The following is a 12771-nucleotide window of genomic DNA, read 5'->3' as shown; positions in this document are numbered from 1 at the left end:
TAAATATGTTTGCAATAGTGGTGAATATCTGTAGCTCAGGCATAAGGTTAGGATGAAGGTTCATTCTCCGAGCTTGTGGATTGGTTTCCGAATGTTTCATTATCAGTCTAGGTAACATCTTCAGTGGAGTTAAAGGGATGTCAGAGTCAGTGTTCTTCTGTGTATAAGGGTTTCAGGTATGGGTGTGTCTAGTGAGGTTCTTGTGATAGGTCAGTTGTGATGGGTCTAAGAAAAGTGAAAGAGAAACGACTGCTTGACATCTTTCTCTGTAGGTAAAGGTAAAGGTTACCCTCACACATGTGTGCTAGTTGTTCCTGACACTAGGGGGCAGTGCTCATCTTCATTTCAAAGCCGAAGAGCCAGCGCTGTCCAAAGATGTCTCCATGGTTATGTGGCCGGCATGACTAAATACCAAAGGCGCATGGAACGCTGTTGCTTTCCTACCAAAGGTGGTCTCTATTTTTCTACTTGCATTTTTACGTGCTTTTGAACTACTAGGTTGGCAGAAACTGGGACAAGTAACAGGAGCTCCCCCTGTTATGTGGCGCTAGGGATTCAAACCACTGAAATGCTGACCTTTCGATCGACAAGTTCAATGTCTTAGCCACTGAGCCACCACTCAGCTATCCAAAAAATTTCGTATGCCAATACACAGCACCCAAACCACACCACACAGCCAAGCACCATGCAAAAACTTACCCTACCATGCACAAAAGGTGTTCAGAAATCATAGCCAGAATGCTCTAACTCCTAGGAATAGCAACACCCTACAAATCCACAGCCACACTCTACCTGAAACTATCCAGAATCAAAGACAAAATACAGAAGGATGAAAGAAATAATGTAATCTACAAAATCAACTGCAATCATCATTGATGTGATGTGGGACAAACATCACATCAATTAAAAACCAGGATCCACGAACACCGGCTGGCAATCAAACCCCACAATCCCAAATCTTTTATCTCCACCCACACTGACACCAAACAGCACCAGTTCGACTGAAGCAACCCAAAAATAATTGGCCATGCTACTACCAGCCACGTTTGTGAGTTCATTGAAGCCTGGCACTCCACAAGTAATTCCATTAACAGACACATTGATCTACAATCAGCCTATGAACCAGTGATGAAATGCTACCAGTTCACACCGGTTTGAGTAAACCGATAATGATAAAAATTACTGGTTTGGATGAACTGGCAGTAAAAAAAAGCTACCGGTTCCTCTGAACCAGTATTTCCAATGATCAATTGTGTTGCGCAATTTAAAATCACTAGAAGGCAGGAAATCCTGCTTTTTAGTGACTCTAAATTGTGTGGCACAGCTGCTTTCCCCCCCATTCTACCTACCTTCCCAAGCCTCCTTTTTCCATGTGAAGCATGCATTTGGTACCCACCACGCATGTACAGCCAGTGAACCAGTGGCAAATCAGTTCAGATTTCACAACTGCTATGAACCCCTCAGAATCCAAATCAACCACACAGCCAACAAGAGACAGCACCGACCCTCAATCAACCCATGCCAGCAGTTCACCTCCCAATGATCCTAACCTGATGTACTCTAGGTTAAAGAAGACTATGACAGCAGGCAGTGGTGTGGTGCAGTGGTGAAATCCAAATTTTTTTACTACCGGTTTTGTGACCGTGGCTTGGTGGGTGTGGTAGGGGAAAGATACTGCAAAATCTTCATTCCCATCCCACTCCTTGGGGAAGGATATTGCAAAATTTCCATTCCCACCCCATTCTGCAGCCAGCCAGAGGTGATATTTGCCAGTTCTCCGAACAACTCAAAATTTCCGCTACGGCTCTCCAAAACCTGTCAGAACCTGGTGGATTTCACCCCTGGTGTGGTGTAATTTTAGGGCCTGGATATACCTGTTTTTCAAGTGACCTGAAGATGTAGAATTTTGAGTTTAAAATTCACCTAAATCAGTCCATTATCATGACTAAAGGAATATAAGGAAGTTTGTTCTGTACTGGCCTCATAAGAAATGTATTAGGGAAGAAGCATCATTCTCTTGTAGGAAGTATAGTATAGTGTTTAAAACATAATATAATTAGCCTCTTTTGTTTTAACTAAGTAAACAAACAAAGAAAAAGATGTGCTGCAATGAGTTCCCATGTGCTTGTGCTGAGATGCTAACATTGGCCCTGTTTGTTATCGCCCCTGACATCGATCACAGGAGGAAAACTATTTTTGCAAGGGTATCTGCTCAGTGCCAGGATTTGTTCTTTTAATTTTCAACAGCGGCAGCAGCAGCAGCAGCAACTACAAGAAAGACTCTTGGAAAGATAATTGTTGAACTTGGGGGATGGGATGGGGAATTGGGGGACTAGCTGCAAGAACAGGCAGTCAGCCAGCCTGTACAGCATAACTGGGATCTCATCAACTAGGTACAAGACATCAGTCATTGTTTGATGTGATGTTGACGCTACAATTATGAATAAGTCCATAGCTAAAACACACAGCAAGGTGCTTTTACAGGAACACAAAAATTATTAGTGATAAAGCACATTACAACTGCTTCGGTATTTATTCTGCATCAATGGAATTGTTTGAGGGATCCAATTGTTACATTAGGCATGAATGGTTCAGGTTCACCTCCAAGGTTACTAAATAGCAGGAACTGTTTACAGTACTGTGAATTACGGTGGTATGCATCACTGAGAATCCCATGCATAAATTTTCTGGAGGAAACTGAATAAAATGTGGCCCTGCTCAATTTGTGTTTGTTCAAATACAATGAGAGAATAAACACTATAATATCAAATACAAAGGGGACTGTATCAATATAGATCCATAATGCATACCACAGGAGGCACATGTAGCCATATCAGTGGGCACATGAGCTCAGCTTCACCATGCATGCATGTGCAGACCAGCTGATTTTCAGGCCTTCTGGGCCCACCAGAAGTAGAGAAACAGGCTGTTTCCTGCCTCCAGAGGGCCTCGGGGGGTTTGCTCTCACCTGATTCTTACCTGGCTCATCTGGTCCAAACTTAAGTTGGCAAATAGGCCATTTCTGGCATCCAGAGAACCTCTGATCCTCCCCAGACTCCTAGAGAGGCCCTGGATGCTGGGAACAGCAAAAAGCATTCCTTCCAGTCCCACCAGAAGTTTGTACATTGGCCATTTTCGGGCTCCAGAGGACCTTCAGGGGATGGGGAAGGCCGTTTTCATCCCGCTCAGACTCCTAGAAAGGCTCTGGAGCCAGGTGAGAGAAAAAAATGGGCCTACTAGGCCATCACATGCCAGGAGCAGGGGGATGGGAGTCGCGTGCATATGCGTGGTGATGGGGCACATAGAATTATGGGTGTGGGCACATGCGCGAACCCCACCCCACCCCCTCCTGGCACGCAATGGCAAAAAAGTTAGCCATCACTGGTAAAGATCAAGGAAGGTCTGTATTTCTAAATCCATAATAGTGTATGAGAATCATAAAAAGCTTACATATTATGTTATGGAAATATTAAGTGGTTAATGTTCAATTTGCTGGTCTTGAGAAACATGCTTGAAAATGGGTATGTGTTTAAAATCTTTTTCTTTTTTCTTTTGCTTACAGGATGTTTAAACAATTATTGTTATTTGATTCTATCCCCAGGAATCAAATGAAATGAATTAATATAACTTCATATAAATAAAATACAAATCCGATTAATAAAGCAAGTTTTAATATTGTCCTGATTTTATTTCAAAGTAGATTGCAAAAATGTAGATCAACTGAAAAACTGAAGAAAATATCTACGGAAAATATATCAAAATCTCGCCATGCCTCAGTGCCTAAAAGAATGCCCTTCCCCTCCACCCAAACATTATGAATGGCAATGAGACCAATTAAATGTATGTGTCAGTTTCGAGATATTCAGAAGCTCAAGTCTAATTAATCATTTGTAAATGTGAATTTGTAGAATAATGGCTATTCATTTATAGTAAAAAATGTCAAGGAGAAAGCCTTTGTTGAAAAAGGTTTTTAAACATTCTGTTATTACTGATGGGATGCAAGTGGTGGTTGTGACGGAAAAAGTAGTAAAGAACAATAAACCCAAGAGAAATGTTCCAACTCTTTGACAGCTTTGCATCAGAAGCTCTTCAGTAGCGATACTCTGCTGACATAATAGATGGTCACAAAAAGGAACTTCTATCTTATGTATATTTATAAGCAAATCAGGCAGTAGGACTGAGAAAAAGCAATTATAAAACCTGACATGCTTGTCAAAAACCATATTAGCATCAGATGCTATGTGTGCACATTCAAGGATGATATTTGCACACCTCTGGACACAAGCTGAATCTGCCCATTCTCTTCTGCTTAGCTGCCTATGCAATCACTTTAACCACATCCAGTGAAGGTATAGTAATTTTCTGCAAACTGATTTGTGTTCTGTCAAATTTCCTTCCTTCCTTCCTTCCTTCCTTCCTTCCTTCCTTCCTTCCTTCCTATCTCCCTCCCTCCCTCCCTCCCTCCCTCCGACATTAATGCTAATTTAGGGGTCTGCTGTCTAACCCTCAATTCCAAACTGACTAAAAATAAAGTAAATCAATTAAAAAAGTTAATGTGAAAATAATTACCATTATTTTATCAAAGCATGTCTGTGGCCAGTCAAATTGAAACCTTAGTGAAGAGTTGGAAATGTCAGTGCCCCTAATTATGCTTATTTGCAAATGTGATTAACAGGGCCTGTCAATTCATTATTAGAACTGGGATTTGCAAGGAATCAAGTATTTGTTTATTTTCGAGAGTTACAATATATTCCACTCAATCAATGAATCTCAATAATAATAATAAAATGTAATCATAAAATAACCATTTTTTTAAAAAAACCTTAAAAACAGGCGTAACATTAAAAACATTCTTAATACATAGAATAACACTTTGTCAAGCATAATATAACTAAAAAAGCCAGTGTTAGTTGCCTTACTAAAATGATTAACATAAGGGGAGCCATCACAATATTTTGTGGCATGCTGTTTCAGAGAGCCAGGAAGGCCATCAAAAATTTCCACCTATGAATTCCCACCATACTGACATTCTTTGTGAGAGGAATCTGAACATGCATAGATAGATAGATTCCACTTAAAAAAGTTGGTCCTGCAGATAACAAGGCCTCAACTCCAAAGGCCTTTAAATTTACCTGGAAATATATTGGCAGCCATGATATAAGTGTTACTCTGATGAAATAGTTTTCATGCACCAAGAAATAGATGCTGTGAGGAGATAAAAGCATGAATTTGAGTATCCTATTGACCCCTCCTTGCCTCCCCCCCCCACAAAAAAAAATCCTGTTTTCTAACTTTGTGCCTTAACCATTAGACCAAACCTAGCTCTTACTTGGAAAAATGTAAAGATTGATATAAAATATGGCCTAGTGTAAGCTGACCAGACGTCCCGCTTTTGGCGGGACAGTCCCGCTTTTGGCAAATTTGTCCCGCATCCCACGGCATTTTAAAAAAGCCCCGCTTTTTCCTGCGGAGGCAACAACTTTCAAGACACATGGACTTCAACTCCCAGGATTCCCAGCCACGGCTTCCTGTGCTGCACCGCGATTGGCTCCCTCTGGCCTCCTCTCAAAAAGAGAGCTTTGCCATTGGTTGCGCAGACAGGGCACGCTGGCAATTGGGTGTTGCTAGGGAGATGGAGGTGTGTTCCTGCTCCGCCCGGGCTCTGTTTGACTCTCCGGCCTTGCACCTGCCTGGCGCCGGCAGACAAAGTTCCGTCAAGCCAAGCCCATCCCGACTGCGGGGAGCAGCCGAACCCTCATAGCAAGGTGGGTGAATAGGGAGGCCCGGGTGTCGCTCGGTTCCCGCAGGAGGAGGAAGGTCTCCGTGCCTGGACTGGGCCACGAAGCGTGTGTCAATCATCTTGGCCTGCTGTCCACCCAGCAGGACTGTCCTGCGGCCACCTCCCACCCACGCAGCACCAGCCTACCCTAACCCATCTGGAGAAAGAGTGATGGAGAGAAAGAGGGGGGCAGAAAATGATGTAGGAAAGAAAAAGAGATGAAGGATAGAAAGGGGGGAGAAAGATGGAGAGAAAGATGAAGGAGAGAAAGAGAGATGAAGGATAGAAGGGGAGAAAGATGAAGAAGAGAAAAGGGAGAAAGATGGAGAGAAAGAGAGGGAGGGAGAAAGAGAGATTGAGGAGAGAAAGATGGAGAGAAAAATGAAGGAGAGAAAGAGAGATGAAGGATAGAAGGAGAAAGATGAAGATGAGAAAGGGGGGAGAAAGAGAAGGAGGGAGAAAGAGAGATTAAGGAGAGAAAGATTGAGAGAAAGAGAGGGAGGGAGAAAGAGATTAAGGAGAGAAAGAGAGAAAGGTAGAGAAAGAGAAGGAGAGAAAGAGGGAGGGAGAATGGATTTGTTCTAGTAATTGGTTTAACAAGCATGGCACTAAAAAAGTGACTTATGACTGTTTTTTCACACTTCAGAACATTGCAGCAAACAGTCATTAGGGCAAAGAAGCTATATCACATGACCACCTGGACATGCCCACCCAGTCACATGAGGCACTGCAATTGTGACATGAGTGACATGGTTATTAAAAATGCTGCAATAGGGATAAATGATGACCAGTCATAAGTGTGAGGACTGATCAAAAGTGCGACAACCTGTCAGAAATCACTTTTTTCAGTCCTCTGGGTAGTCCCTATGTGCAGAGATGGTTTCAGTTTGCGAAGGGCCTTTTCAACATTATCTTCTGTGAAATCTATTTGTGTTAGGTCGTTGTACTTATTGTTGGTACGAATGGGGAATATTGGGTATGAGCCATTACTGTTAACAAAGACTGAGCTGAAGAATGTGTTAAAGAGGTTTACTTTAACTGTTTCATCATTATATTCTTTACCGTTAGGTCCTTTTAATGGTGGGATGGATCTCGAGTCTTTAAGTTTGTTGTTCACAAAATTATAAAAAGCCCGATTGGATTTTGTGCGCAGAAGATCTTCTTGTTTGATGTGGTATTTGGTGCATTCAATCTTTATTTGGTTGCATATATTTTTGTAGCAGTTTCTGAAGTTGGTTACATAGCCAGTTTCGTTTTTTCACCAGAGGGATTTTTTTTTTGATTGGAGCTTTTTTATTGATATGGGTAATTTGTTTTTTGTTGGTGGTTTGTGGCATGTATAGTTTAATGACTCTATTGACTTCGAGTAAGAACACTCTATAGTAGTCTTCAACAGTGATACATTTTGAGAATAGATTTTGCCAGTCAATAGAGGAGAGGTCGATGTTTATAAGGTCATAGTTGGCTTTTTTGAAATTGAAGTTTGGAATACTACTGTTATGGAGATTATTGTAAGGACGTATATTGAGACAAAAGTCTATCATGCTGTGGTCACTGTTGGAAAAGGGTTCTTTTATTTGTAGTCCATAAATTGAGTTTGCGGTGTTGCAGAAGATGAGGTCAAGGCAGTTGTTGAGTCTTGTATTGTTAGTTACTAGTTGATCAAGACCTAGATTTGTAACAGCATTGTACAGGGTAGTATGGATGGGCTCAGTTGTACATTTGTTTGTTATCCAGTTAATAAGAGGTAGGTTGAGGTCACCCAGGAAGATGAGAGGATAAGGGCAAAAGGTAGCCCATGTTAGTAGTGTGGTTAACATGTTCACATGTGCAATGTCATAGTCAGGGGCTCTGTAGCTTAGTAAGAAGCAAAGTGTGATGTTAAGGGACAGTTTGAATACAATAGTTTCAGGAAGAGCGAGTTTATGTGCAACTTGAATATTTTTTAGATTCAGTGACTTTTTGTAAAAGATAGCCACTCCACCTCCTCTGCGGGTTTCGCAATCAGACCGGAAAACATGATACTCTTTCTCTGAAATAATGGAGTCAGGGAGGGATGAGTTCAGCCATGTTTCGCATACAAATATAATGTCAAATGTACCAGTATTTAACAAGAGGAGAAATTCAGGCAATTTGTTTACAATGCTTCTTGCATTTATCAGTTTGCATTTAAGATCTGTAGTGGTTGGTGTAGAGGAAACACATTAAGGAAGACAGAAGCCTTAACATTGAAATTTACGGAAAATCCCCACACACAGATCAAAATTTACATTTCGATTCTTACCAACCACTGGAGCACAAAATGGAAGTCATCAGAACCCTATACCACTGAGCTGAAGGCCTGTCTACCAGCAAAGATGGGAAAGACAAAGAACTAAAACACATCAAGGAAGCCCACAGAAGGTGGGCCTTCATCAAATCTCAACAAAGACCCTACAGGAGCTCTTCTATAACAGACAATGAAGAGAACAATAATGAAACCAATGTTGTCATTCCATCCATTGCGGGAATATCAGAAAAGCTGAAAAAGATTTTCAACCAATACAACATACACGCACACTTTAAACCCTAGAATACACTAAGGCAGAAGCTTGTCAACCCCAAGGATAAAACACCCAGACACAAATAGAGCAACGTGGTATATGCCGTACAATGCAGTGAGCATGTGCAGATCTGTACATTGGGGAAACAACCACTTCACAAATGCATGGCATAACATAGGAGAACAAATGCTAGATTCAGCAGTCTATCTGCATTTAAAAGACAAAGGCCACTCTTTTGAAGACAGCAAAATCCACATTTTGAACAGAGAAGACTGCTGGTTTGAAAGAGAGGTCAAAGAAGACATCTATGTCTAAAATGAACAGCCCCCTCTCAACAGAGAGGGTGGGATATAACATCATCTTTCTCCAGTCTACAACCTGTCCTTTCAACAGTTCCAAGAAGGCTTCACAACCATTTGCACTACTCAGGTGACCCTGAAGACACAGATAAATATCCAGGTGACTTGTGAAAAGAATGCAAATGACCAGCTGTCTGCAAGGAGTACAAACCTTCCATTCCCCACCATCCAGTCAGAGCTAAAGAAGCTTCTTGGATGAGAAGCAAAACATCTTCAAAGAAAAACCAGAAAGCCCAGTTGTCTCTTGAAAAAGCAAGATGGACACCTATCTGAATGTTCTAAATTTCAGTAACAAAGAAGCTGTGAAATGTAATAATTGCTTTTCATTTTTGCCTTAATCCATAAGGTTTGTTTTAGAGATGGAACTCAAATTGGAGGTTCTTATAAAGAAAAATATATAGAGTGGCCAGAAATGCTACATAAAGTACCGTTTCTCTGGCCATTATAACTTTGAATGATTGTTACCTTTATTCTTCTCCTTCCCAATAGTATTTGTTGTTGTTCTCTTATCTTGTTTTTACTGACAATCTAATTGCTAGACACAGGTTTTGTTTTTGTTTTTCTTTAATATTGTAACTGGGCACTTTTACATCTTTCTGTTTCTGTCCAACATGAATGTCATCATGGCATGGTACAAGTTGAAACTGTTCTTATGAGTAAGAATAAAGTTGGACTTATTTATGCATTGGATAAAATCATTCAGAGATAGATAGATAGATAGATAGATAGATAGATAGATAGATAGATAGATAGATAGATAGATAGATAGGTAGGTAGGTAGGTAGGTAGGTAGGTAGGTAGGTAGGTAGGTAGGTAGGTAGGTAAGTAGGTAGGTAGGTAGGTAGGTGGTAGGTAGATATATGCAGGTTTTGGTATGTTCGGGTCTTTTCCCATGTAAGATTGGAAGTATTTAGGCAACGTTTCGATGAGATCTCACTCATCATCTTCAGGCTTTGGCTTTGTTCTTATGTGAGCAAAGTATGGATTTTAACTGCTGCTTCTCTATAAATACTGGTGTGGGGGGGGGGTTGAATTGCAGGCCTAGCTGTTGCAAGCTGATTGGTTGGCTGAGTTGCTACATATTGATTGGTTAATGGAGATTTTTGAATAGCTGGCCTAGCTGTTTCAAGCTGATTGGTTGGCTATGTTGCTAATTGGTTAATGGGGTTGATGTTTGTGTGGGGAGTAGTATTTTGGGGCCTGGTCTGGTTCCAAGTTTGTGGTCTTGTCATGTGTGGATGTTTGTGTGGGAAGTAGTATTTTGGGCTCTGGTCTGGTTCCGAGTTTGAGGTCCTGTCGTGTGTTGGTGTCAATTTTTGTAGCTGGGATTCGTTTCCTGACTAGTGCTAGTTTCCAGATGTTTGGTAAGCAGGAGGTATCGTCACGTTTATTCATGTTATGGGGGTGTTTCTCTATTTCTATGGCTTCCATAATTATTCTCTTGTAATAGTGTATCCTGCAATTCAAAAAACACCCCCTCACCAGTATTTATAGAGAAGCAGCAGTTAAAATCCACACTTTGCTCACATAAGAACAAAGCCAAAGCCTGAAGATGATGAGTGAGATCTCATCGGAACATTGCCTAAATACTTCCAATCTTACATGGGAAAAGATCTGAACATACCAAAACCTGCATACATATACCCGTGAAAACCTACAAATAAATATATATATATATATGTGTGTGTGTGTGTGTGTGTGTGTGTGTGTGTGTGTGTGTTTTCTGAGGTTTTCATGGGTGTTTGTATGTAGGTCTTTGGTTATTCGGGTTTTCTCCCGCGTAAAATTGGAAGTGTCTTGGCGACGTTTCGATGAAGTCTCATTCGTCATCTTCAGGCTTCAGCTTCGTGCTTATGGGAGCAATGTGTGATTGCAGCTGTTTCTTCCTTTTTAACTGCTAGTGGGGGTTTGAACTGATTGGGTGGGAGCTTGGCTGTGCTCTGATTGGATGGGGTTTTTTTGTGCTCTGATTGGCTGGGGGTGTGTCCTGTTTGGGTGGCGGCTTGGTTGTGCTCAGATTAGTCTGAGTTGCAGGGGGATTTGAGCTGGTGAGCTGCACTGCTGCTGTTTGGCTTCATGGTCGTGGTCGTGCTACATCTTCATAGTGGGTGTCAGTCTGCTGCATGTATAGATTGGAGGGGTTTGAAATGGCTAATGTTGCAGCTGCGGTCTGGCTTCTGGTTCTTGGTTGTGCTTCCTGATCAGTGTGGGTTTGGGTCTGCTTTCTGGGTGGATGTGTGGTGGTGACATCCTGTGTGGACCTCGTGAGTGTGGGTCTGGTGTCATTCCTCATGTTAAGGACTCATTTGTCAATAAGGGCGGGTTTCCAAATGGCTGGTAGGCGGGAGGTATCATTTGTTCATGCTGTGTGGGCGTTTTTCTATCTCGATGGCTTCTCTGATTATTCTGTTGTTAAAGTGTTCAGTTTTGGCGATAGTTCTGGTCTTTTTAAAGTCAATATCATGTCCTGTGGCTTTAAGGTGTTGGACCAGGGAAGAAGTTGGTTCCTCTTTTTTGACTGAGTTCTTGTGTTCTTCAATGCGTGCACTTATTTTTCTGTTGGTTTGTCCGATGTATGTGGTGGGGCAGGCGGTGCATGGAATTTCATATACTCCTTGATTTTCTAACTCAATTTTGTCTTTGGGGTTTCTTAGGATGGTGGATATTTTTTGGTTTGTGCAGAATGTTGTCTTGATGTTGTGTTTGTGGAGGATCTTGCTGATTCTGTCCATGGTGCCTTTTATATATGGGAGGAGGGCTGTATACCACCACACATCCAGCCAGAAAGCAGACCCAAACCCACACCGATCAGGAAGCACGACCAAGGAGCAGAAGCCAGACCTCAGCTGCAACATTAGCCATTTCAAACCCCTCCAATCCATACATGCAGCAGACTGACACCCACTATGAAGATGTAGCATGACCACAAAGCCAAACAACAGCAATGCAGCTCACCAGCCAAAATCCCCCTGCAACACAGACTAAACTGAGAACAACCAAGCCCCTACCCAAACAGGACACACCCCCAGCCAATCAGAGCACAAAAAAAACCCCATTCAATCAGAGCACAGCCAAGCTCCCACCCAATCAGTTCAAACCCCCACTAGCAGTTAAAAAGGAAGAAACAGCTGCAATCACACATTGCTCCCATAAGCACGAAGCTGAAGCCTGAAGATGACGAATGAGACTTCATCGAAACGTCGCCAAGACACTTCCAATTTTACGCGGGAGAAAACCCGAATAACCAAAGATCTATATCTATATATATATATATATATTAAACTGGTTAAGTGAAATGTATTAAGGAAAAAGGTGAAGTTGGTTTAGTGCATATAGCCTGCATTTTTAAGTAATAAACTGCGGATTTTTAGATTTACCTGTGGTTTCAATCTTGCAATATATTTCCAACTGTTTCCATGTTTAGCAAGACGGGCAACATAAAGTGTAAAGTTATGAAATGGCTGCATACTGGGAAAACTACAAAAGAAAGTCAATGCTAAAATGGGGGAAAAACTAGGAAATACCAAAAATGGTTTTTGGTGCATGGACAAAAAACATGAATTTACTTGCATTAAAATAACCTCTCTTAATTATAGATGACTGATTTAAATGAAAATTTAAAAGTACAAATTATTCTTTTTTACCTCTTGGAATGATTGGGATTTCTAATACTTACTTTTCTCTTTGTCAAGCAGATATAATTTTAAATTTCCGAACTACATATGTCAGCAAGTCTGGCCAAGTAATATTTGAAGCAAGATCTATTTGTATCCACTATGTGACTACCTGGTTTATCATTGATTTAATAGCTGCACTTCCTTTTGATCTTCTTTATGCTTTTAATGTCAATGTGGTAAGTATAGCCTTCTGAAACCACTAAAATAACAATTATAGTATTTACCTCAAGAAATCCTTTTTTGTGAATAAATGGATGATTTACTCTATGCAGACAAATAAAAAGTGTGCAGACGGAACTGTGTGTTCATGTGCATATTATTTATTGAATGCTGGTATAATAAAATACTAGTGTTATATGTTCCCTATGAAATACTCAATAAACAATTAAGGGGGAAAAACACAGTAAAAGTAA

At 41.1% G+C, this 12771-nt stretch overlaps 1 protein-coding gene across 1 annotated transcript in view; it reads left to right on the top strand.

Annotated features, from left to right (window-relative positions):
* KCNH8 (potassium voltage-gated channel subfamily H member 8) overlaps window positions 1–12771 on the top strand; it is a 397775-nt gene that overhangs the window by 315161 nt on the left and 69843 nt on the right. Inside the window, exon 11 of the mRNA XM_058182729.1 lies at window positions 12377–12534. Within this exon, the coding sequence (XP_058038712.1) occupies window positions 12377–12534 (158 nt within the window). The remainder of the gene's footprint in view (window positions 1–12376; window positions 12535–12771) is intronic.

This window comes from Ahaetulla prasina, chromosome 4, assembly GCF_028640845.1.
Source record: "Ahaetulla prasina isolate Xishuangbanna chromosome 4, ASM2864084v1, whole genome shotgun sequence".
NCBI classification, from domain to species: domain Eukaryota; kingdom Metazoa; phylum Chordata; class Lepidosauria; order Squamata; family Colubridae; genus Ahaetulla; species Ahaetulla prasina.
The sequence above is the reverse complement of the archived record's forward strand: the minus strand, read 5'-3'. Positions and strand labels throughout refer to the sequence as shown.